The sequence below is a fragment of the Bufo bufo genome, chromosome 8 (assembly GCF_905171765.1).
Source record: "Bufo bufo chromosome 8, aBufBuf1.1, whole genome shotgun sequence".
In the NCBI taxonomy this organism is placed as follows: domain Eukaryota; kingdom Metazoa; phylum Chordata; class Amphibia; order Anura; family Bufonidae; genus Bufo; species Bufo bufo.
In genome coordinates this window covers 215,648,858-215,671,354 of record NC_053396.1, presented here as the reverse complement: position 1 = coordinate 215,671,354, position 22,497 = coordinate 215,648,858, and the positions used below count along the sequence as shown (strand labels likewise).

General features: G+C 44.5%; 1 protein-coding gene across 4 annotated transcripts in view; it reads right to left on the bottom strand.

The window, feature by feature from the left end:
- The window catches only part of DIAPH2 (diaphanous related formin 2), a 1,253,176-nt gene that overhangs the window by 190,220 nt on the left and 1,040,459 nt on the right, over positions 1 to 22,497 (bottom strand). For all 4 annotated transcript variants that reach the window (XM_040442348.1, XM_040442349.1, XM_040442347.1 and 1 more), the window contains one exon: positions 12,915 to 13,010. In XM_040442348.1, coding sequence (XP_040298282.1) covers positions 12,915 to 13,010 — 96 coding nt within the window. The remainder of the gene's footprint in view (positions 1 to 12,914; positions 13,011 to 22,497) is intronic.

The following is a 22,497-nucleotide window of genomic DNA, read 5'->3' as shown; positions in this document are numbered from 1 at the left end:
AGTCCACATTATTTTACAAGTAAGGAGTCTTAAAGGTATTGTTATCTCAAAATTACCGTAGCTATTGTACCCGGATCCTTATGCAATTTCTCTATAAGCACTCTTTATCCTGTGAGCTCGGCTGTTCTGGACTATTAATGTGTAGCTCATTTTATTTTTTATTTTGGGGGGGGGTTGCTATCTGGTAGGTACCATTGTCTGCCTTATTAACTGTCGTAGAGCCAATGTCTCTGTCACCTCTTTCTTTGCTCTCCCTAGTAATCATAGTTGACTGAATCTAAATCTTGTATTGTCTTGAGACAAAATGTGAATATATCCACCCGGGATCTGTCTAACTGGTGGGAATCCAATCTTAAAGACCCAAATCGACTTTGAAATGTTGTTATTTTGAGTACCTCATAGGTAAAAGAGGTAAGCGGAACCCAGTCTAATGACTGCCCTTCTGGGAGGCATCTTATCATGATACAGATTTTGCGATACCAATCCTTCAACTTTCTTGGATGGTCATACAATGGCTCGTATTGTCCAACAATGAGGAATGAGGACAGGAAAAAATGAAATCTATGACCTATCATGAAGCACGATGGGAGAACCATCTACTGAACTGCATGATGTATTCAATCAAGGTTTTTTATGTAATTGTAATTTTTTTATATTTTGCTTTTTCCATCTATGAATTTAAGGCTAGGGGATATGTGTGATAGGCGGAGGTCTGACCACTGGGGCCCCTGCCGATCATGTGAGTGGGAGCACCTTTTTCCCCTGTTTGAATTGCGAACATGCGCCCTGGCACTCCATTCAAAGCTATAGGACTGTTGGAGATAGCAGAGTGCAAGTGCTTGGCTATCCTCAGCAGGGGCATTTTAAAATAGAGGGGGGGGGGGGGGAACAAAAAACGTACTTTTAAAATTTCCCACCAATGTACCGCCACTTCGATCCCCATTGGGCCTGTACTGATGATATTGGGGTCATTTTTCACAAGACTGGTGCAATCAATCACCAGCCTCCTAGTTCTTATGAGCATGGACAGCATGTCACCACTGAGGCCAGCACCTGCAGCACCATGGCTGCAGCACCACGTGAACTAAGGATCGGGCACCCCTTTAATACTAAACACATATATGCAAATTGCTGTAGCTCTTTTCCACAAGGAAGAAAAATCTCATGTCCATCAAACCAGGGATTCTTCTAAAGGGAAGAAGCTCTGGCTTGGCTGATATGAGAAAGTATTCTTCCTTCCACAGGACAACTAATTTCCATACTTTCTTTCCTATAGAGCATTGCATGTGAGTCTCCACACACCAGCTGGATCTCCGCAATGAGAACCAGTAACTTCTCTTCTACCAGAATAACAAGCACATAGAAATTCAGGAATCCATGTTCATGGATTGACTCCGAGCCTAAAGGTTTGTGCTTTCACGTGGTAGAAGGTTTCCCAGGGTCTTCTAATGTCCTTACTAGTGTTGGGCGAGCATGAGTCTCCTCCCCGCACGTTTGTTGGCTGCTAAGCAGCCAATAAACGTGTAGGTAAGCACTGCCATTCACTGTAACGCCGTAGCCATGTTGGCTACTGGCGTTTCAGTGATTGGCTGGCAGGAAGGTGTCATCAGGTGCTATATAGCATCCAATGACACGTGTTCAGCTCAGTCTTAGCCAAGGAGAGAAAGTGTAGGGAGTGAAATAGGAATATTTTAGCTTTTATACTTGTTATAGACCCAAAAGTCATTTTAAGGACTATTGTTGTATCTGGCAGCAATATATATTTTTAGTGCAACCTGCGCTAAATAGCTTGCAATTGTTTGGCCGCTGCAGACATTGACATTACCTGCGCTACATCTCCTGTATAACGTTAGTGCATCCGAAATATCAGTAATATTCAGTGTAATTTTTTTTTTGCCATGCAGCTGGACCTTCGCAAGCACCATCAGCTAGCACATCCACTTCTGTGTCCCAGCGCAGCGCACAGATGTCCATACCCCAGGCCTTTGAACGAAAGCGTAAATACCCAGCCACCCACCCACAGGCCATAGCACTAAATGCGCAACTTTCCAAATTGCTGGCCCTGGAAATGTTGCCATTTAGGCTTGTGGACACTGAGGCCTTCCGCAGCCTGATGGCGGAGGCTGTCCCGCGGTACTCTGTCCCCAGCCGTAAATATTTTTCACAGTGTGCAGTCCCAGCCTTACACCAGCATGTGTCACGTAACATCACCCGTGCCCTGATCAACACAGTTATTGGGAAGGTCCACTTAACCACTGACATATGGTCAAGTGCTTGTGGCCAGGGACGCTACATTTCACTGACGGCACACTGGGTGAATGTTGTGGAGGCCGGGAGCGATTCGTACCCTGGGATGGCACAGGTGCTATCGACGCCAAGGATTGCGGGCCCTACTTCCATCAGGGTTTCCGCCGCCACCTACTTTAGTGGCTGCAACCCCCCCCTACTCCTCCTCTGCCTCCTCCTCCACTTCTACCTCTGAATTATCATCTTGCAGCACTAGTCAGCCATTAGTCGGTAGCTTGAAGCAGTGTAGCACTGCAGTGGGGAAGCGGCAACAGGCCACGCTTAAACTGATCTGCTTAGGGGACAAACAGCACACCACCGCAGAGCTGTGGCAGGGGATAAAGGACCAGACTGAGATATGTCTCTCGCCACTCAACCTACAACCAGGCATGGTTGTGTCTGATAATGGCCGTAACTTGCTGGCTGATTTGGAGCTCGGCAAGCTCACACACATCCCATGCCTAGCCCACGTGTTCAACCTAGTGGTTCAGCAGTTTCTCAAAACCTACCCCAATTTACCTGAGCTACTGATGAAGGTGCGATGCGTGTGTGCCCATTTTCTCAAGTCATCGACAGCTTCCGCCGGTCCAGCAACGCTGCAGCAGCACTTTAACTTGCCAGCTCACCGACTATTGTGCGACGTGAGCATGTGCTGGAACTCCACGTTCCACATGTTGGCCAGGCTTTGTGAACAGCAGAGGGCAGTAGTGGAATACCAGCTACAACATGGCCGTCGCCTTTCCAGTCAGCTTCGCTCTTCACAAGCGAAGAGTGGGCATAGATATCTGACCTCTGTGAGGTTTTACATAACCTTGAGGAATCAACACAGATGGTGAACGGCTATAACACTATTATCAGTGTAACCATCTTACTTCTGTGTCTACCGAAACGCTCACTGCTCACAATAAAGGAGGACGCTTTGCATGTAGAAGAGGTGGAAATGGGGGAAGACAGTACATAGGGTGAAAGCCAGGCCACCCTCCGTTCGTCTTCTCAGCGCAAATTGGATGATGAGGAGGAGCAGGAAACTGTTGCATCCGCTACAGAGGGTAGTACCCATGGAAGTTTTATTCCATCTGTTCAGCGTGGATGGGTAGATTAGGAGGAAGAGGATGAGGAGATTGAGAGTCATCCTCCTGATGAGGACAGCGAAGTTTTGTCTGTTGGGACTCTGGCACACATTGCTGACTTTATGTTAGGCTGCCTTTCCCGTGACCCTCGCGTTGTACGCATTTTGGCCAACACCGATTACTGGTTGTTCACCCTTCTTGACCCCCGTTACGAAGAGAACTTCTCATCTCTCATTCCTGTGGTGGAGAGGACTAGCAAACTGGTGCAATACCAGAAGGTCCTTGTGGAAAAATAGCTCCAAAAATTTCCAGCTGATAACGCTGGCAGCAGAGTACGTAGTTCTTTGGGCAACCGAGGAGGGAAGATGAGGGGAACACACAGCAGTTCCAACAGAGGCAGGGCAACACTCTCCAAGGCCTGGGACAGTATTATGACACCCCGCCAGCACCCACACCCTGATGAGTGGCCTAATGTCACAAGGAGGGAAAATTTTGGGAAGATGGTGAAGGAGTACCTAGCAGACCGTGTCAGCGTCCTCAGTGATCCCTGTGTGCCTTACAACTATTGGGTGTCCAAGCTGGACACGTTGCATGAACTTGCGCTCCACGCCTTGGAGGTGCTGGTCTGCCCCGCAGCCAGCGTTTTGTCAGAGCGAGTATTTAGTGCTGCTGGGGGCATAATAACTGATAAGCGCATCCGCCTGTCAACTGAAAATGCTGACAGGTTGACTCTTATAAAAATGAACAAGGCCTGGATTTCCCCCGACTTCTCTACTCCACCAGAGGAAAGCGGCACTCTAAATGTGGCTTTTATGGTGTATTGAATACACTGTATTTCCATGCACCCCTTCCATCACTAAAAAGGGTATATGGTTCAATCCCACTTTTCTCGTCCTCCTCCTCCTCCATTATATCAACATGCTTAATGCGGACCCTCATGCATAATGTTTTTGAGGGTCACCAGCAGGCCGTCAACCATAATGTTTTAAAGGGTCAGCTCAGCAGCAGACCCTCACCCCTAAATTTTTAGATGGTCAGCTCGGCAGCGGGCCCTCGCCCACAAAGTTTTTTAGATGGTCAGCTCGGCAGCAGGCCCTCACCCACAACATTTTTTTAGATGGTCAGCTCGGTAGTAGGCCCTCGCCAACAACATTTTTTAGATGGTCAGCTCAGCAGCAGGCCCTCGCCCACAATTTTTTTTAGATGGTCAGCTCGGCAGAATGCCCTCGCCCACAAAATATTTTAGATGGTCAGCTCAGCAGCAGACCCTCACCCCTAATGTTTTAGATGGTCAGATCAGCAGCAGGCCCTTGCCCCTAATGTTTTAGAGGGTCACCAGCATTCCCTTGCTCTTAATGTTTTTGAGGGTCACCAGCAGGCCACCAATCATAATTTTTCAAAGGTGTGTATGATGCCCTCCTTTATGTTTAATAAAGGGTGTATTAGAGTGCCGGTTCCTTGTAATTTTTAGCAGCCCTTTCACTTAGTGCATAGGCTTTATGAGTGTAGGAGTCCCACTACCTGAACTATTGTACCACAATGTGAATGAGGCCCTCCTTTCTGTGATATACAGGTTGTATCGGAGTGCCCCCTCCTTGTAATTTTTGGCAGCACTTGCACTTTATATACAAGTAAATATACAGGAAAGAATGTTTCCTAACAATTTTTCCTCTAAAATCGATTTTATCTTCGGTTTGGTGCGTATTATTGTCAGTCTGTAAAAGTGGCGTACTACTCGGACAACATCGTTCCCAGCAGTGACCTAGGAGTCCAAGATGCATCCAGACCTCCTCCCCATGCTGTTCCTGAACCATTTCAGTGGTGTTTCCATCAATTTCTGACTTTTTCCTATGAACCAGACACCCTCCCCTTTTCACAGAATGGGGTGCCTGGTTTAATGCTCGAGTTCTCCCATTGACTTCCATTGTACTTGGGTGCTCGGTAGAGCACCCAAGCATCCCGAGGTGTTCTACTCGAGCACTTTGGTGCTCAACTAACACTATGGGGGAAGGGAGGTGGAATATAACAAATATAAATCTCCCTTTCCCTCTATGTGGACATGAACCACCAACCTGATGTGACGCACAGGAAATTGACAACACAGAGAATTTAAGACCAGAATATTCAAAATATGGATTTCCTAGAAAATAAAGTTGATCACGTTCCAGGCATCAAACTTAAGTGGATCAGAGCGGCGGCAGGAAGATATGACTTCTCACCAGTATCTCTTATTTTTCTCCAGCAAACAGTTGTGTCCTAAGGGAAGGAATGTTTCTGACGTGAATTGAATATTTTGCTCTACTGACAATTCAGCTTCTAGAATATTGGATTTTGTGAGATTCACGGGAGAAGAAGAACTCTCGGATAGTTCAGCTTTCTACGGCAAGACTCTGCCATGAACTTTAATAAGATGTGATCATTATTTATATGGTACAAACAGATTCTGTAGACTAATGTCCACAATAAGGCAGGTTTGGGCTGCCTACCTACCATAAAGTAATCATCTAAGGTTTGAAAAATGTGACCACTTACTGCCCAAAACAGTGCCACACCTGTCCACAGGTTGTGTATGATAGTGCAGCTTAAAGGGGTTTTCCGAGACTTTGATATTGATGGCTTATCACGTCATTGCTAACCAATCAGCTGAGGTCCAACTCCTGCCAATCAGCTGTTTGAACAGCCCACGACACTATGGTGAACTCTGCATCCTCTTCCTAAATCAGTGATGTCACGTTCATTGGTCAGATGGCCTACCTGGAGCTCAGTCTCGTTCAACTGAATGGGGCTGAGTTCCGATACCAAGCACAGCCACTATACAATGGAGGGTGGTGTATTTGGTAAGTTTCAAGGAGGCATTGGCACTGATCAGTGGGAGTCTTAGGTGTTGGACCCCCACTGATCTGATATTGATGACCTATCTTGTAGATAGGTCATCAATATCAAACACTACAGATTTGTAGCAATGGAACTGACTGACCTGTTGCATGTGGCTTGGCAGCTGAAGCTATCTGTGTTGGTCCCATGTTCATAAGTGTCTGTATTGCTGAGAAAAATTATGTTTTCAAATATGCGAATGAGCCTCTAGGAGCAATGGGGAGCATCTAGATGCTCAGATCTTTCTGCAACTGCAGTGCCCTCTCCACTTTGATTGACATGGCCAGGCATGATGACGTTTACACTGCCTTGTCCTGTCATAGTGGAGGAGGCTCAGCAGTTGTATAGAGAGCAGAGCCTCTAGGTGCAATAGCAACACCCCCGTTGCTCCTAGAGGATCATCTGCATATATTAAAATATAATTTTTTCTTAGCAATGTGGGCACATATGAACATGGGACCAACACAGATGCCTTCAGCTGCCAAGTGCACATGTAACAAGTCGGCCAGGTTCATAGGTACAAATCTGCTGACAGATCCCGTTTAATGTTTTTCACTTCAATGGAACAAATTTGCAATGCCTCAGACTGTGGACAAGTTAGGTGCTGTTTTTGAAATAATTCAGCTATGTTTTTCTAATCCTATACAATTCCTTTGAGTAGGCAAAGTGGGTTGTCTCTGTCATGTGCCAGCCATTGGGAGAAACCTTGAGAAGACAATTGATTTTTACAAGGAGTTTGGTAGAATGGAATTCCAATGTTCATGATATCTATGGCTACTCATTTAATGGCATGTTAATAGCACAGCCAAGTGTCTCCCAAACATCTAGTGTTTAGCAGGTGAGAACCTGTTTTTGGGGCACAGATGCACAAAGGCATACCAACTGTATAGATAATGATAAGGGTGTCTTGGTTCCTGAGGTGACCCAATACCTCTTACTTATATGGCACATGGTAGGTAGGGCTCTGTTTTAAATTTTGCATTAGGTTCCAGGAGGTTCACTTATACTTCTGTTGATGCTGGTGGCTTTGTGACTGGCTTTGTGGGCATGCTGGAAGCCATTGCTTCTGAAGAATGGCGGCCAGCATTGTGGCACTTGACTTATCGTGCCTTTAGTTTGTAACTATCTAGGCCAGGGATGGTCAACCTGAGGCTCTCCAGATGTTGCAAAACTACAATTCCCAGCATGCCCACACTGCCTACAGCTATCAGCCTTCATCAGGGCATGGTGGCAGCTGGAGAGCCGCAGGTTGGCTATGTAACACCCCAGAGTGGTGTTACCACTTCTGCACCTTGCTACTCTCTTTTGTGGTCTAACCTGTAAGTCACCTATATATTTATTTCCAGGTCCCTCAACACTGTGCATTTATAATGTTATGTAACTGTTCATGTAATGTGCCCGGTTCACCAGCAGGTGGCAGCAAACATGACAGATCTATAGTTAGATAGAATGGAACTCACCATTCCATTCTCCTTCCCTTTGGTCAGAAGTGGACCATTCCTGCTTGCTAACAGAAGGAAGTGGGCAGTTCTGGTTTGTGTTGGTTGAGACTCCATGTTGGGGCTGCCAGGATTCTAACCTAATTCTTGGCTGAAGATAAGTCTGACTAAAAAGTGAAGTGCAGCATAAGGGTCCATTCACACATCCGTAGTGAATTGCGGATCCACAATACACCCGGCCAGCATCCCCATAGAAATGCTTATTCTTGTCCATAATTGCGGACAAAAATAGGACATGTTCTAGTTTTTTTTACGGAGCCACTGACCAGAAGATCGGCGGCGCGCTCTGGAAATGCGGATGCGGAGAGCACATAGTGTGCTCTCCGCATCTATTCCGTTCCCATAGAGAATAAATGGGTCCACACCCGTTCCGCAAAATTGCGGAACGGATGCAGACCCATTTGCGGACGTGTGAATGGAGCCTTAAGAAGAAGCCAAGTTACCAAGTCAGCTTATCAGTACAGCAGAGTGAGATAAGGATAGAGCGGAGTTGAATTTTCCTGCCAGTTTAATGCTAAAGCCTGCTGGAACCAAGACAAAGCCTGAAACTGTTTGAAGAAACGTTTATTCAAAGCAAAGCTGCCATTGAACTTCATCTCAAGGTCTGGACTCAAGTTATTCTTTCAAATCCCTCAATTATTCCTGCTATTTATTGCTTTGAAGCCAAAGCCTGGGGTCCAGCCATATCCAGGTAGGAGCACCGTGACACATGAAGAAACAGGCTACACTACACCACTCGGCATTCCTACACCTGGGTCGTGTTATAGGAGGGCCCTGGGGGGAAGCCGTCCGTTGCAGCTATCTGGATCTAGGCTTTTCTTAGATAGGCAATGTAGTGTGACAGACATCTAAGCCACACGCGTTCAGACAACATCATAGCCACAGAGACCACATCTGGCAGGTCACGCCAGTCATCTCCATGCTCCTGTAGAGATCCTAAATTGTTAATCACCCAGCAGTACAAATGCTGATGTACTGATCCAACATTTCAAGCCCTAATAACTATGTGATGAAGATGGCTGCTAGCACTGCTTCCTGGATTTTAGGGGGGCAGGTGGGAAGAGCAGTAGGGTCTTTGGGTCTTCCAGGCAGAAGCTTTCTTTAGACTGCACTTATGTGCTTTTTTATTGCTTTTACAGAGGCATTAAAATGTGGAATACCCCTTTAAAAATGGAAACCATTTGGCATAATGTACAGTGGTCCCTCAAGATACAATATTAATTGGTTCCAAGACAACCATTGTATGTTGAGTAATCAGTTCCAAAGCCAAAAAATGGCATCCAAGATAAGAGAAAATGAAGATTTAAATAAAATAAGCAGATAACTAAGACAGATAAAACGAGTCCTCACATATTACAGTCAGGAATAGCTGCTAACTAGCAACTAATCCAGCTAGTTTACCAGAGAAGTGTCCTTGATTGGTTGGATCTGAGTCTGAGACATTGTATGTTGAGTCTAGTTTAAACTTACGATGGGTCAGAAAAGACCATTGTATGTTGAAAATATTGTATCCTGGGGCCATTGTATCTTGAGGGATCACTGTATAGAATTTATCCTATATCTATGTTGTAGGCTATGATCGATGGCAGACCTCTGTTAATCACACAGTACAGGGTAATTATGTTAATTACAGACACATCAAAAATATGTTCACCGAAATATCAACTCATCTCCAATTTTTGGCGACGACAATTTGATGGATGAGTTCCATTCATTACCTCCAGAATGGAGAAACCATAATTCACTCATAATATCTCTTAAGATATCTCGGTTATAATTCACTGGCTGACAAGAGAATTCTCGGCTCACGCGTTTGGAAAGTTGCATGTTTACTGTAGGAGTAGACTTTATTAATGCATAATCATCATCCCTGGTCATTTGAAAGATGATTATCAGAAAGTTTCTTTAAAATTGGACAGAACAATTTCTACATTCAGGATTTTGGAGTGGATACACACATATAGCATCACTAAATCTACTCCATCTGTAACAATCAATTGGCTTTAGTAACTGGTTCAACTATCACCTCATTAGGGACCAGTGGCATAAAAGAGGCATGAGGCACTCATTGCCCTCTACCTCATTATATCATATGTTTATAGTTACAAAACTTTGGCAAAATTTCAAGACAACTTAGGTTGCATGCCTTATGCATCGATATAACTGGGGTGTACAACATGCAGACGGGGGATCTCATGGCTTTCTGGCACAAGATATGTCATAAGTATCTATGGGGGTTTCACATCTGCTCCCTATAAGTCCGGAAAATGGGGGCCCTTCACCAATGTTCAGTACTTCAGAGAGGAATTGGAGAGGACACCATCTATATTTGCTGTTCTCCATTGTAGTTTGTGGTAGTTGTGAAATTCTCGGCTGTTTCTATGTTCTGATAGGTAGTGGTCCCAAAAGTCAAACCCTACCAGTCAGATAATTATAGAATACTTAGTCGATATGCCAAAAACACCTGAGATGAAAACACCCTTAAAGGTTTTATTGGGGACCTTCGGACAGGTACAATTGGATGTTGTGGCCATAGGACCAAAAAAGTTGTGCAAACCTGATGTAGAATTGCCAATGATTTGAACGGAGCATCATATTATAGAATCCAAACAAATTGAAACCCAACTCATTGGAAGGGAGAGAAAGAAGGACCGGTAACAACATCAATGAAACAAAAAATAAGATGGGAGATTCAGGAGAAACACAGTCCATAAAGCCACCCAGAAAGGAATTTGAATCGAGATAGACTCAGCATCACAGTACATACTTGATCCCAGGGGGAACCGAGCTGTAGACCAAGAAAACATATCCGTGCTTTTTGTACCTAAAAACATTCCACCATTTTACCAAAAACTCCACAATTAAGAGAAACATCACATGTCTCCAGATTCATTCATTTAAAGGAACACTAAACCTTGAAATAAAAGTGAACAGGAGATAATCTCGCCCTCACTGTTTGCCAGCCTGTCTCAGGAACATGCAGAAAATCCTGCAAACCGTCTTATAGAAATCCTGCAGAGAACGTGATGTTAATATCCTGCTGTTCTTTTCCATTTTAAACTGGCATCACTTAGTCAAGGGGTGTGGCTTAACAATCTTTTTGTCCTACTGCAGACAAGGTAGAAGGGGGGGGGGGAGTCTCCTGCTTCAGCCAGTTGTCTTACAGACTGATACAGCACAGTAAGGGCTTGTTCACACGACTGTGTGCTGCCCATGCTGCGGACTGCAAATTGCGGTCCGCAATGCACGGGCACCGACCGTTTGGCAGCCGCATGTGGATCGCGAACCCATTCGCTTGAATGGGGCCCACGATCTGTAAGTTCTATTTTTTTTGCGCAACAGAAGCACGGAACGGAACCCCACAGAAGCACTCCGTAGTGCTTCCGTGGGGTTCCGTACTGTGCTTTCGTTCCGTTCCTCACAGCATCTCCGGATTTGCGGACCCATTCAAGTAAAAGGGTCTGCATCCATGATGCAGAAAGCACACGGCTGGTGCCCCGTGTATTGCGGAACCGCCGTATGCGGGCCGCAATAAGGCCACGGGTGCACTACGGCCATGTGAATAAGCCCTAAGAAGGAGCAGGGGACATGGCCGATTTCTTGGGACACATAGGGAAGATTTCTTTATATTTCCCAGTTGTAATTGTAATACAAGACAAAATAGCACCAATATGAAACTAATAATTCACGGGAGACAGTGCTGGGATTTTTTCTATGTTTAGAGTTCCTTTAAATAAAGTACACACTTCTCGAAAGGGAATAAAGGAAACATCTTCTGGGTCTCTAAATATAAAAAAACTAAATCTAACAAACAGGGCTGGCTTTAGGTTGGACAGTGCCCTGTGGCGTACATTCTATACAGTGCACAAATCATATAACCAGATAGCACCCAAATCACACTGCCAGGCAGTCCATGGCTTTAGATACCAGTACCCAGTTAATACATTAGGAATCAGACTGCAAGTTTTTCTGTGGGTGCCAGGCTATCAAGGTCAGTGCTGCTCCCTTCAATAACAAATAAGGTGCAGAACCTACAATATACAGTACAGACCAAAAGTTTGGACACACCTTCTCATTCAAATAGTTTTCTTTATTTTCATGACTATGAAGGCATCAAAACTATGAATTAACACATGTGGAATTATATACATAACAAACAAGTGTGAAACAACTGAAAATATGTCATATTCTAGGTTCTTCAAAGCAGCCACCTTTTGCTTTGATTACTGCTTTGCACACTCTTGGCATTCTCTTGATGAGCTTCAAGAGGTAGTCCCCTGAAATGGTCTTCCAACAGTCTTGAAGGAGTTCCCAGAGATGCTTAGCACTTGTTGGCCCTTTTGCCTTCACTCTGCGGTCCAGCTCACCCCAAACCATCTCGATTGGGTTCAGGTCCGGTGACTGTGGAGGCCAGGTCATCTGGCGCAGCACCCCATCACTCTCCTTCATGGTCAAATAGCCCTTACTTTCAAAGTTTTCCCCTTTTTTCGGCTGACTGACTGACCTTCATTTCTTAAAGTAATGATGACCACTCGTTTTTCTTTACTTAGCTGCTTTTTTCTTGCCATAATACAAATTCTAACAGTCTATTCAGTAGGACTATCAGCTGTGTATCCACCTGACTTCTCCTCAACGCCACTGATGGTCCCAACCCCATTTATAAGGCAAGAAATCCCACTTATTAAACCTGACAGGGCATACCTGTGAAGTGAAAACCATTTCAGGGGGACTACCTCTTGAAGCTCATCAAGAGAATGCTAAGAGTGTGCAAAGCAGTAATCAAAGCAAAAGGTGGCTACTTTGAAGAACCTAGAATATGACATATTTTCAGTTGTTTCACACTTGTTTGTTATGTATATAATTCCACATGTGTTAATTCATAGTTTTGATGCCTTCAGTGTGAATCTACAATTTTCATAGTCATGAAAATAAAGAAAACTCTTTGAATGAGAAGGTGTGTCCAAACTTTGGTCTGTACTGTATATTTTTGTTTTGCGGCCACCTGGAGCATTTTGAAGTGAATTTTCTTTCTATAAAGTTTTTCATGTTCTACACTGCATAGATTGTTACACAGTCAACAGGTAGGCGTGTGATCACACTGAAGCATCCAGCTGGGTTCTCATAGAGAAAGGCTTCATAGCATAGCAGCTGAACAACAATACAAGTGTTAGGAGATCTCACTCACCGTTGGCTTTCGGAGTTCGTTTTCTGCGGTCTCTGAACGCCGCGCCTGACTGTAAGGCCTCGAGCAGACTATCCATAACTCCTGTCTCGTCACCCTCTGTGAAGGGGAAAGAAGACCGTGCAAAATTAATCTCAACACAATTAAACTTGGACAATAAAAGTTGGGCATAAATAGTAACATTCTCATAAAAGCCCGGAATTAAAGACATATATCAGCGGTTACGTTGTGAGCGCTGTCACTCTGCCTTCGACCACACACAGCGTTTATTCATGCGAGGCCATTAAAGAAAGCTCACTTCTCCTCCTGCTGATTTCCCAACGTAAAGGCCTCGTCTACTGTATTATTAACAACGTGTTGGGGATTCATATAAACAAAACTAATAAGCTACCACTGATTTTCCTTCTAAGGGTCCTTTCAAGACACTCCCAACCAAGAAACGAGGATCTAAATGAATGAAATCAATCCTCAATCTTAGCGTCGACTTCAGTCCATTTCGATTACCATTATAATTACTCCAAATTTCCAGAATAAAAGGACCGGTCTCACATGACAAGTTCCAGGCAGGGGTGTTTAGAGTAGGGGAACTTAAAGTGGTTTTTCTGTTCGAAGATAGGTGATTAGGTGAAGTCTGAATGGTGGGACCCTCACCGATTGCCAGAAAAGACCACCCTGGCCTATTCAAAGTCTATGGCAATGACAAATAAGCCAATCACTATGCTCAGCTGTTTCGGTCAGTGTCATCAACTCTTCCTAGCAGCTTTCTTTAGGCTAAGGAGAGAAAGGGACCTGGGTGCCCCATTCTGGTGATCAGTGAGGGTATATAAGTTAGACACCCACCAGTCTACCAGTTAAAACCTGTCTAATGGATGGGTGTTAGGGTCCATTCACACGTCCGTAATTCTGGCTCTGCATCTGTTCTGCATTCTTTTTTAAGGAGTTGCAAAAGATGTGGACAGCACACCGTGTGCCGTCCGCATAAGTAGTTCCGTTGCGTCGCCCCGCAAAAAAGATAGAGCATGTCCTATTGGACTAGAATAGCATTTCTATCATAAGGCCTGCCATGTGTGGTCCGCAAAATGCGGAACACATACGGCCGGTATTCATGTTTTGCGGATCCCAAAACATCTACGGACGTCTGAATGGACCCTTATTAAAGCTACTTGAGAAACCATTGCATTACGAATGGCCACAATGTAATACCGAATCTCCCCTGCAGAGGGCACTGTATGGCAAATGCCTGTAAAACCAATCAGTTGATCATCTTTTTATAGGTTTATAAAGGTATGTTCACACAATATACAAATCCAACAAGCATTTACTACAGAAACTGCACCAGAAGTCCCAGGAGGGTGCTTGCACTTTTTTTTATGCTGAAAAACAGTGTAAAACGCCAAAAACCCACATGAGAATCAACCCCATTAAATGGAGCTAATCGGCTCTTTTTTAGACTATATAGCATTACATTAAGGGCTCATTTAGATGAACGTGTATTTTTTTGTGGTCCGCATATTGCGGATCCACAAAACATGGATACCGGCCACGCGCATTCCGCATTGTGCAGAATGGAATGGGCTGCCCCTATGATAGACTAGCCTATTTTAGTCTACAATTGCGGAAAAGAGTGGGACATGTTCTGTATTTTTTGTGGGGCCGCAGAACGGAGGTACGGATGTGGACAGCACACGGTGCGCTGAATATTTTGCAGCCCCATTGAAATAAATGGGTCGGCATCCTTTCTGCAAAATTGCATAATGGATGTGGATATAAATATAGGGTCATGTGAATGAGCTCTAGTTTTCTGAATTTTTTGCCCAAAAAAAAAACATGCTCTCTGGTGCAAACGGGGTTGCGGAAAACTTATTTGCATGCATTCGATGCAGGGGTGCACCTAGCCTTTCTGCTGCCTGAGGCGAAAACTAAAACAGCGCCCCCCCACCAAGCCAATTTCTAAACCTAACCCTTTTGCCTCAATGAAAGCGCTCATTGCCCATGGCCCTTCCGCTGCCCCCCTCTTGCCCCTACCTGGTGCTGCCTGAGGCCATCGCCTCATCTTGCCTCATTGGTGTTGCACCCCTGATTGGATGCACACTATTTGTGGATTCTATGGGGATTTCGGGGTGGAACCTGACCTAAGAACCAAATAAAATACTGAACAGACCTAAGAACTGAGGTCGCCATGACACTGATGTGAGGTTCGCCATTGTGGTGGCTGCAAAGCCGACCTGTAGATATGAATGTATAAAGGTAACACTTCTCACTGCTAATTAGCAGATACAGTGATGAAGCAGTGCGCCAATTATTGGGATTGTAGGAATTACGTTCATGAAATAAGAAATGTCATTGAGCCTTCGCTTCAGAAATGGATTTTTTTTTTCTTCCTTTTTAAGGAAGTCAAAATTGTCAGAGACATAACTTATGTTTTCTGTATCACCGACTCCGCATCAATTATAACAAATCTAAGCTGAGGAGCACAGGGGAGAAGATCTGGCCAAACATTAATGAACTCCAGTCTGTTACTAAGGTTGGTAAATGCAATTTCCAGAGTCCTGATGCTGCAATGTGAAGTCCTCCACTTCTGGCGGTCACGTTCCATGATGAGATATTGTTAGCGCTGGATCAGATATTGGAGAACAAAGCTCACGGAACAGGAGAATCTGTCATTCTGCAATTGCTATAATCAGAATGATTACTTCAGACATCTTGACAAATGGTCATAGCATGCCTTTCAAAATTGGTCTATAGTCCATCGCTGGCCCTCTCCATACAGGTAATGGAAAGTTACAGACAGTGTGAAGAGCGCGCTACGACTCCGGCCAAAGCGGCACAAACACCCAGCAATATGCAGCAGCTGAAGAGAATAACTGCAATAAAAATAAAAAAAAATCCACCAACAATTAGGTATTTGTGTATAAGTAAATATACTGTGTGTATGTGTGTGTATATATATATACACAGTATTATAGTAGTTATATTCTTGTACATAGGAGCAGTATTATAGTAGTTATATTCTTGTACATAGGAGCAGTATTATAGTAGTTATATTCTTGTACATAGGAGCAGTATTATAGTAGTTATATTCTTGTACATAGGAGCAGTATTATAGTAGTTATATTCTTGTACATAGGAGCAGTATTATAGTAGTTATAGTCTTGTACATAGGAGCAGTATTATAGTAGTTATATTCTTGTACATAGGAGCAGTATTATAGTAGTTATATTCTTGTACATAGGGGGCAGTATTATAGTAGTTATTTTCTTGTACATAGGAGCAGTATTATAGTAGTTATATTCTTGTACATAGGAGCAGTATTATAGTAGTTATATTCTTAACCATATTTCTTTTTATTGAAAGAAAATTCAAGGCCAGCGCCCACATATGACAATTCAAGGACGGCATTGGAATACAAAATAATGTCAGGTTACATATCACATGTGAGCATTACAAGTTATAATTCTCGCTAGACAGAGACTGATACTCAAGAAAACGGAGAAAGGAAAAGGATTGAAAGGTACAATCAGGGGGTATAGGGGGGGGGGGAGGGGAGGGAATTAGGTAACATCTGCTCTTTTATGCGAACTTTCTATAAGACTTCCATGGGGACCACACCTTTAAGAAGCGAGAGCGTGAGTTACTTTCCCAGTGCGCAAGATCCTCAAAACGATAGATTTGGTCTACCTTGTCAGTCCACATTGGAATAGTCGGTGGGGAGTCATTCTTCCACAGAAAGGGGATGAGTAGCTTAGCCGCTGTAAGTAGCATCGTTGGTAGGTCATGTTTGGTGGGGGTGAAAGAACTGTTAGGGCACCACAGTAGGACTAATTTAGCATCTAAGGATATCTTAGTATTGCATATCTGATTAACTAATTCCTCAATTGATTTCCAAAATGGTTGGATCTTCTGGCAGATCCACCAAATATGTGACAAAGAGCCGGTGTCCTTACCGCATCTCCAGCACGCCTCTGGGACTTCTGGGTTTAATTTATGCAAGAACTCAGGTGTCTTGTACCACCTACTGAGAAGCTTAAAGGAGTTCTCCTGAATCCTCACACAAAAAGTGAAGCCGTGTGAATGAGCCAGAATAAACGCCTTCTCCGGCTCTGTAAGGGACAGGGATAACTCCCGTTCCCAGGAGCTCACATAATGTAACTCCGGGGGTAAGGAGGAAAGTATTTCTTTATACATCTGAGATAATGGTCTAAGGGGGGGGTCTTATAGCTGAAACCTTCTTTTCCAGCCAAGAGGGGGAGCCATTGCCTGTGAAGGGTCCAGTACACTTTCTGGTATCCCTTTGGAAATTTGCTAGATGGAAAAAAGGTGCAGCTTTAACTTCCGGGAGACCTAATACTTGATCCCAGTTCAAACTACCATCCGGGAGGAGGACATCTCGCAAAGGAATGTCAGCGAGCTTAGACCAAATCCCGGAGGGGCTTAAAATGGAAGGATGAATGTGGCTCTGTAGTAATTTAAGTGGCATACCTGGATTGGGGAAATTAAAACTTTGGGATTGGACCATTTTGGACCACTCCACCAGCATACCTTTCCAAACCGGGGATGAGTAGTAGTGATTGGCCGAAATAGGCCTAATGCCCCACAAGGTAAGTAGTTCCTGGTTCGTGAGAAGTGTATTTTCAAGACAGGCACAAAGGGAGTCATATTGACGAGACATAGTAGCAACACATCTACAAAGTTGTACCGCCGTGTAGTAAAGTTTCACATCTGGCATCCCAAATCCTCCGAACTTCCTGTCTCTCGTGAGAACAGAGTAAGCAATACGGGGTGATTTGCCATTCCAGAGGAAGCGTGTAAATATCCTGCGAATTTCAGCAAAGTATGAGTTTGGTAACCAAATAGGAAGGGATTGTAGCAGGTACAGGAATTTGGGAAGAATAAAGGTCTTAATGTAATTCTTTCTCCCTACCCAGGAGACAAACGGAAGTTTCAAGTTTTGTAGATGAGTGCGAACAGTTTTCAGGAGCGGCATATAGTTAAGGGAGGCCAAATCTTGAACATTAGCCGAAATATGAGTCCCCAAATACGTAATGTCTCTGGAAGCCCATGTGAATGGCGTTGCACGCTTAAGAGCATTAATTACAGCTTGTGGGCAGGAAATATTAAGTGCCATGGATTTCCCGTAGTTAACTTTAAAATGAGATATAAACCCAAAGTCTTCAAATATGTTCAGAAGCTTGGGCAAAGCCTCTTTGGGGTTAGAGGTCATGACTAAAAGATCATCCGCGAATGCTGCAGTAACATGTGTGCCAGAACCCAACTGAAGGCCTTTGATATCCGGGTCTGCTCTAATTTTACATAAGAGTGTCTCCATCACTAAAATAAATAGTGCAGGAGAGAGGGGGCACCCTTGCCTCGTCCCATTAGTGATGCAAAATGGTGGTGACAACGTGCCGTTGACTTTGACCATGGCAGAGGGGGACGAATATAGAGTATGAATAGCTGTAATGAATTGGTCCGGGAGGCCAAACTTCGACAGGGTCCGCGACATAAAATGCCAGCTGACCCTGTCAAAGGCCTTTTCCGCATCGGTACTCACTAACACCAAGGGCTTGGAGGATCTTTTAGCCCAATTTACCAGATGTAGAAGCCGTACAGTATTTTCCGACCCCTGTCTGCCATGGACAAAGCCCACTTGTTCTTCATGCACAATGTCGGGTAGAACATCCTGAAGCCTAGTGGCCAAGATCTTCGCCCACCACTTTACATCATTATTAAGCAAAGAGATCGGCCTATAGTTACTACAGCATGTCGGATCTTTATTCTCCTTATGGAGGACCGTGATGTGCGCCAATAAGGAGTGTGGAGCCAGGGAGCCTCCATTGAGAAGGTGATTGCACAGATTTCTGAAGCGGGGAATTAAAACGTCCTTGAAGGACTTGTAATACGTGATAGAAAAGCCGTCCGGTCCCGGGCTTTTGCCTGAGGGGATGGACATGAGCACCTTATGAATCTCAGAGTCAGTTATGGGTCTAGTCAGCTGAGATGTCTTGACTGGGGACACTGAGGGAAGATCTAGAGTCCGCAAAAACTTATCTGTGGCCTCTGGAAGATCTCCAGCAGTAGCCCCCTCAGGAGGAGGTAGGTTGTATAAAGCTTCATAAAAGGCGCAGAATGCCTTTGCAATGTCTGGAGTAGTTTTGTGTACTTTACCTTTGGGGTCCTTAATAGAGGAAACAAAGGAGTCAGAGAACTGCTTCTTGGCAATCGCCGACATCAGTCTGTTTCCTCTATCCCCATGTGCATAGGCTTTAAATCGTGATCTAAGGACCAGTTTAGCAGAAGTTACATTTAATAGGTTTTTTAAGCGTACTCTAGCTTCAGTGAGCTCCGTCAGGGTGCGTTTAGCCTGTGACTCCTTGTGAGAGGATTCAAGGCGAGCAATTTCTGCAAGTAAACCATCTAAGGCCTGCGTCCTCTGCTTCTTCACATGTGCCCCTAATGCTATAAGTTCCCCCCTTATTACTACCTTATGGGATTCCCATAGTATGGAGGGAGAGGGCGGGGATTCTGGGGTGTCATTAAGCTCAAAAAATTTGGAGATCGAGGCCTTGATTTTGCAAACATGAGTGGGATCCAAAATCAAGGTGTCGTTTAGACGCCATAAACGTTCTTTTTTCTGTGTGCCAGACAGGGAGAAGTTTATAATAACAGGAGCATGGTCAGATAGCGTGATACTACCAATCCGGGCCCCAGCGACATTACGTATGTGTGAGTCAGACAGGAACAAATAATCTAATCTGTGAAAGGACATCTTGGCATGTGAATAAAATGTATAATCTCGGCCATTAGGATTCAAAGTACGCCATACGTCAAGAACCTTCAATTTCCTCAGGGAGGTTTTCAGCCTTTTCAGAAGCCTATAAGAAACAGACGGTCTACCTTCTGAGGTGTCCACTGCCGGCTCTAGGGCCACATTGAAGTCGCCCCCTAAAACCAATAATCCTTCAGAGAAAGATGCTAATAAAACAAGGGTCTGAACGAGCCATGGTACTTGGCCTCTATGAGGTGGATATAATTTAGCAAGTGTGACTGTGGAGTCACCAATTACCCCCTTTACAAAAATGTACCTGCCCTCAGGATCTGCTAAAATAGCGGAGTGTTTGAAGGGAAGGTTTTTATGTATAGCTACGCTTACTCCCCTACTAGCCGAGTCATGTGTACTATGAAACCACTGGACAAACTTCTTAGGAGGAAGATTAGGGATTTTATTTGTTCTAAAATGTGTCTCTTGGAGGAAGGGCTCGTTCAGCCCGTGTGCGTTCAGAGTGGCGACTACAATTGATAACATGACAATATATGTACTAGTGAGAAATGGCACATATTACCCATGAAAATGTTTAAGAGAGCATAACACGTGTGAGCAGGATGAGGGAAGGAGGGAAAAGGGGAACATATAACATAAAATAAATTAATAAAATTAATAAAGATAACCATCAACATGTTAGGCTGGCAAAAAACCAGCTCAAATGAAATATTCATCTAGAAAAAAAAAAAAAAAAAGTAGGTGTTTACTTATCACCAACCAAGACAGGATTGGATTGGCGAGGGGGCAAGTAAAGCACCTTGGTCTACTACAAAAAGGGAGACCAATAACATAAAATGCTTCCAGCACCGGAATCTATCCGGACATTCCCCTGCAATTAGGGAGAGAAAGAATCGCCTACTTGGAGGCAGAGTTCCAGAACATCAGAAAAGTGTCCAGATTAAAGCGTGGCTTCTTGTAAAAAACCTCTAGGCCATATATGTAAAATATGCCCACAACAGGACGATCCGAAAAAAGGCCATTACTTTCTACGCAAACAATAAACACTGAACCAAAGAGACAGTCATCCCTCATGTAGAAAAGTAAGTTAGGCCATATTATTAGCAGCTCATGCTAACAGATGAAAACAACCAAAGTCACCTTGGTTTGGGCTCAAGTGAGGGCCCTGTCCATCTTGTTGCGTCCCAGGCGGTCTGGCTTGCTTGCGGATGCCGTTTGCCAAGAAGACACACGCGGCGGGATAGGTAGGGGGCCATCTTGGTCGGCTGGTAGCCACGAGGGGATCTCCACCGGAGGGACATCTAGGGACCTCTAGACTGACTCCAGGTCTGCTGGTGACCTCACTGTGAGCAGTTTGCCATTCCTGGAAACCGCCAGCCCAAAAGGATAAAGCCACCGGAACGGAGTTGACGTCTTCCTGAGAACATCAAGGAGAGGCTTGAGTAAGCGCCGCTTGGCCAAGGTGGATGGCGCCAGGTCCTGGAACATCTGTATCGGCACATTTTCGTACTCCAGCACCTCCATCTCTCGTTGCCTTTTTAGGAGGGCCGCGGTGTCTACATAGCTCAGTAGGCCGCAAATTACGTCACGTGGTGGCTCTTGTGGTTTAGAACTAGGGCGCAACGCCCTGTGTATGCGCTCCACCACGATCCCCTCCGCTCTGTCTGGCCCAAGCATTGTGGAGAACAGCTCACGCGCCACAGTCGGTAAGGCCTCCGCCGCAATTGTCTCAGATAGGCCTCGTATGCGTATATTGCGCCGGCGACTCCGGTTCTCCTGGTCCTCCAGTTTCAGGAAGGCCTCATTCAGTAGAGCCTTATGAGATGCTAGTACTTCTGACGCTTTACCTTCATAGGTCATGATGGCGTCTTGCGTACCCTCTAGCGTGACCACTCTCTGGCCTAAGTGCTTCATATCATCTTTGATGTCCGCCAAATCTTGTTTAATAGGTGTAAGGGCCGATTCAAGAACCCGGCGAAGGGTCCGCTCCGATAGAGGCGGATCTCTGGGCCTCCTGTCTGAAACATCAGAGCCGCTGCCCGCATCAGATAGTTCTCCTGCGTCAGAATCCTGTGCAATAGACGCCGCCATATTGGCGCCTTTCTGTGCGGTAGCTCTCGGCGTTTTTCGGAGAAACTTCTCCATCTCAGGCTGTCTGGAGCGCAGTGGGGTATACTCTGAGCTTCTTCTATTCTTTTCTTTGCCAGGTTTCCCCATAATCAGGCAAATTATAAGCTTTTATAGGGTAAATGAGCCGGAATGCTGGAGGAGCTCAAGCTCGTGCGGCCATTCAGCAGCGTGGCTCGGCTCCGCCCCCATAGTAGTTATATTCTTGTACATAGGAGCAGTATTATAGTAGTTATATTCTTGTACATAGAAACAGTATTATAGTAGTTATATTCTTGTACATAGGAGGCAGTATTATAGTAGTTATATTCTTGTACATAGGAGCAGTATTATAGTAGTTATATACTTGTACATAGGAGCAGTATTATAGTAGTTATATTCTTGTACATAGGAACAATATTATAGTAGTTATATTCTTGTACATAGGAGCAGTATTATAGTAGTTATATTCTTGTACATAGGAGCAGTATTATAGTAGTTATATTCTTGTACATAGGAGCAGTATTATATTAGTTATATTCTTGTACGTAGGAGCAGTATTATAGTAGTTATATTCTTGTACATAGGAGGCAGTATTATAGTAGTTATATTCTTGTACGTAGGAGCAGTATTATAGTAGTTATATTCTTGTACATAGGAGCAGTATTATAGTAGTTATATTCTTGTACATAGGAGACAGTA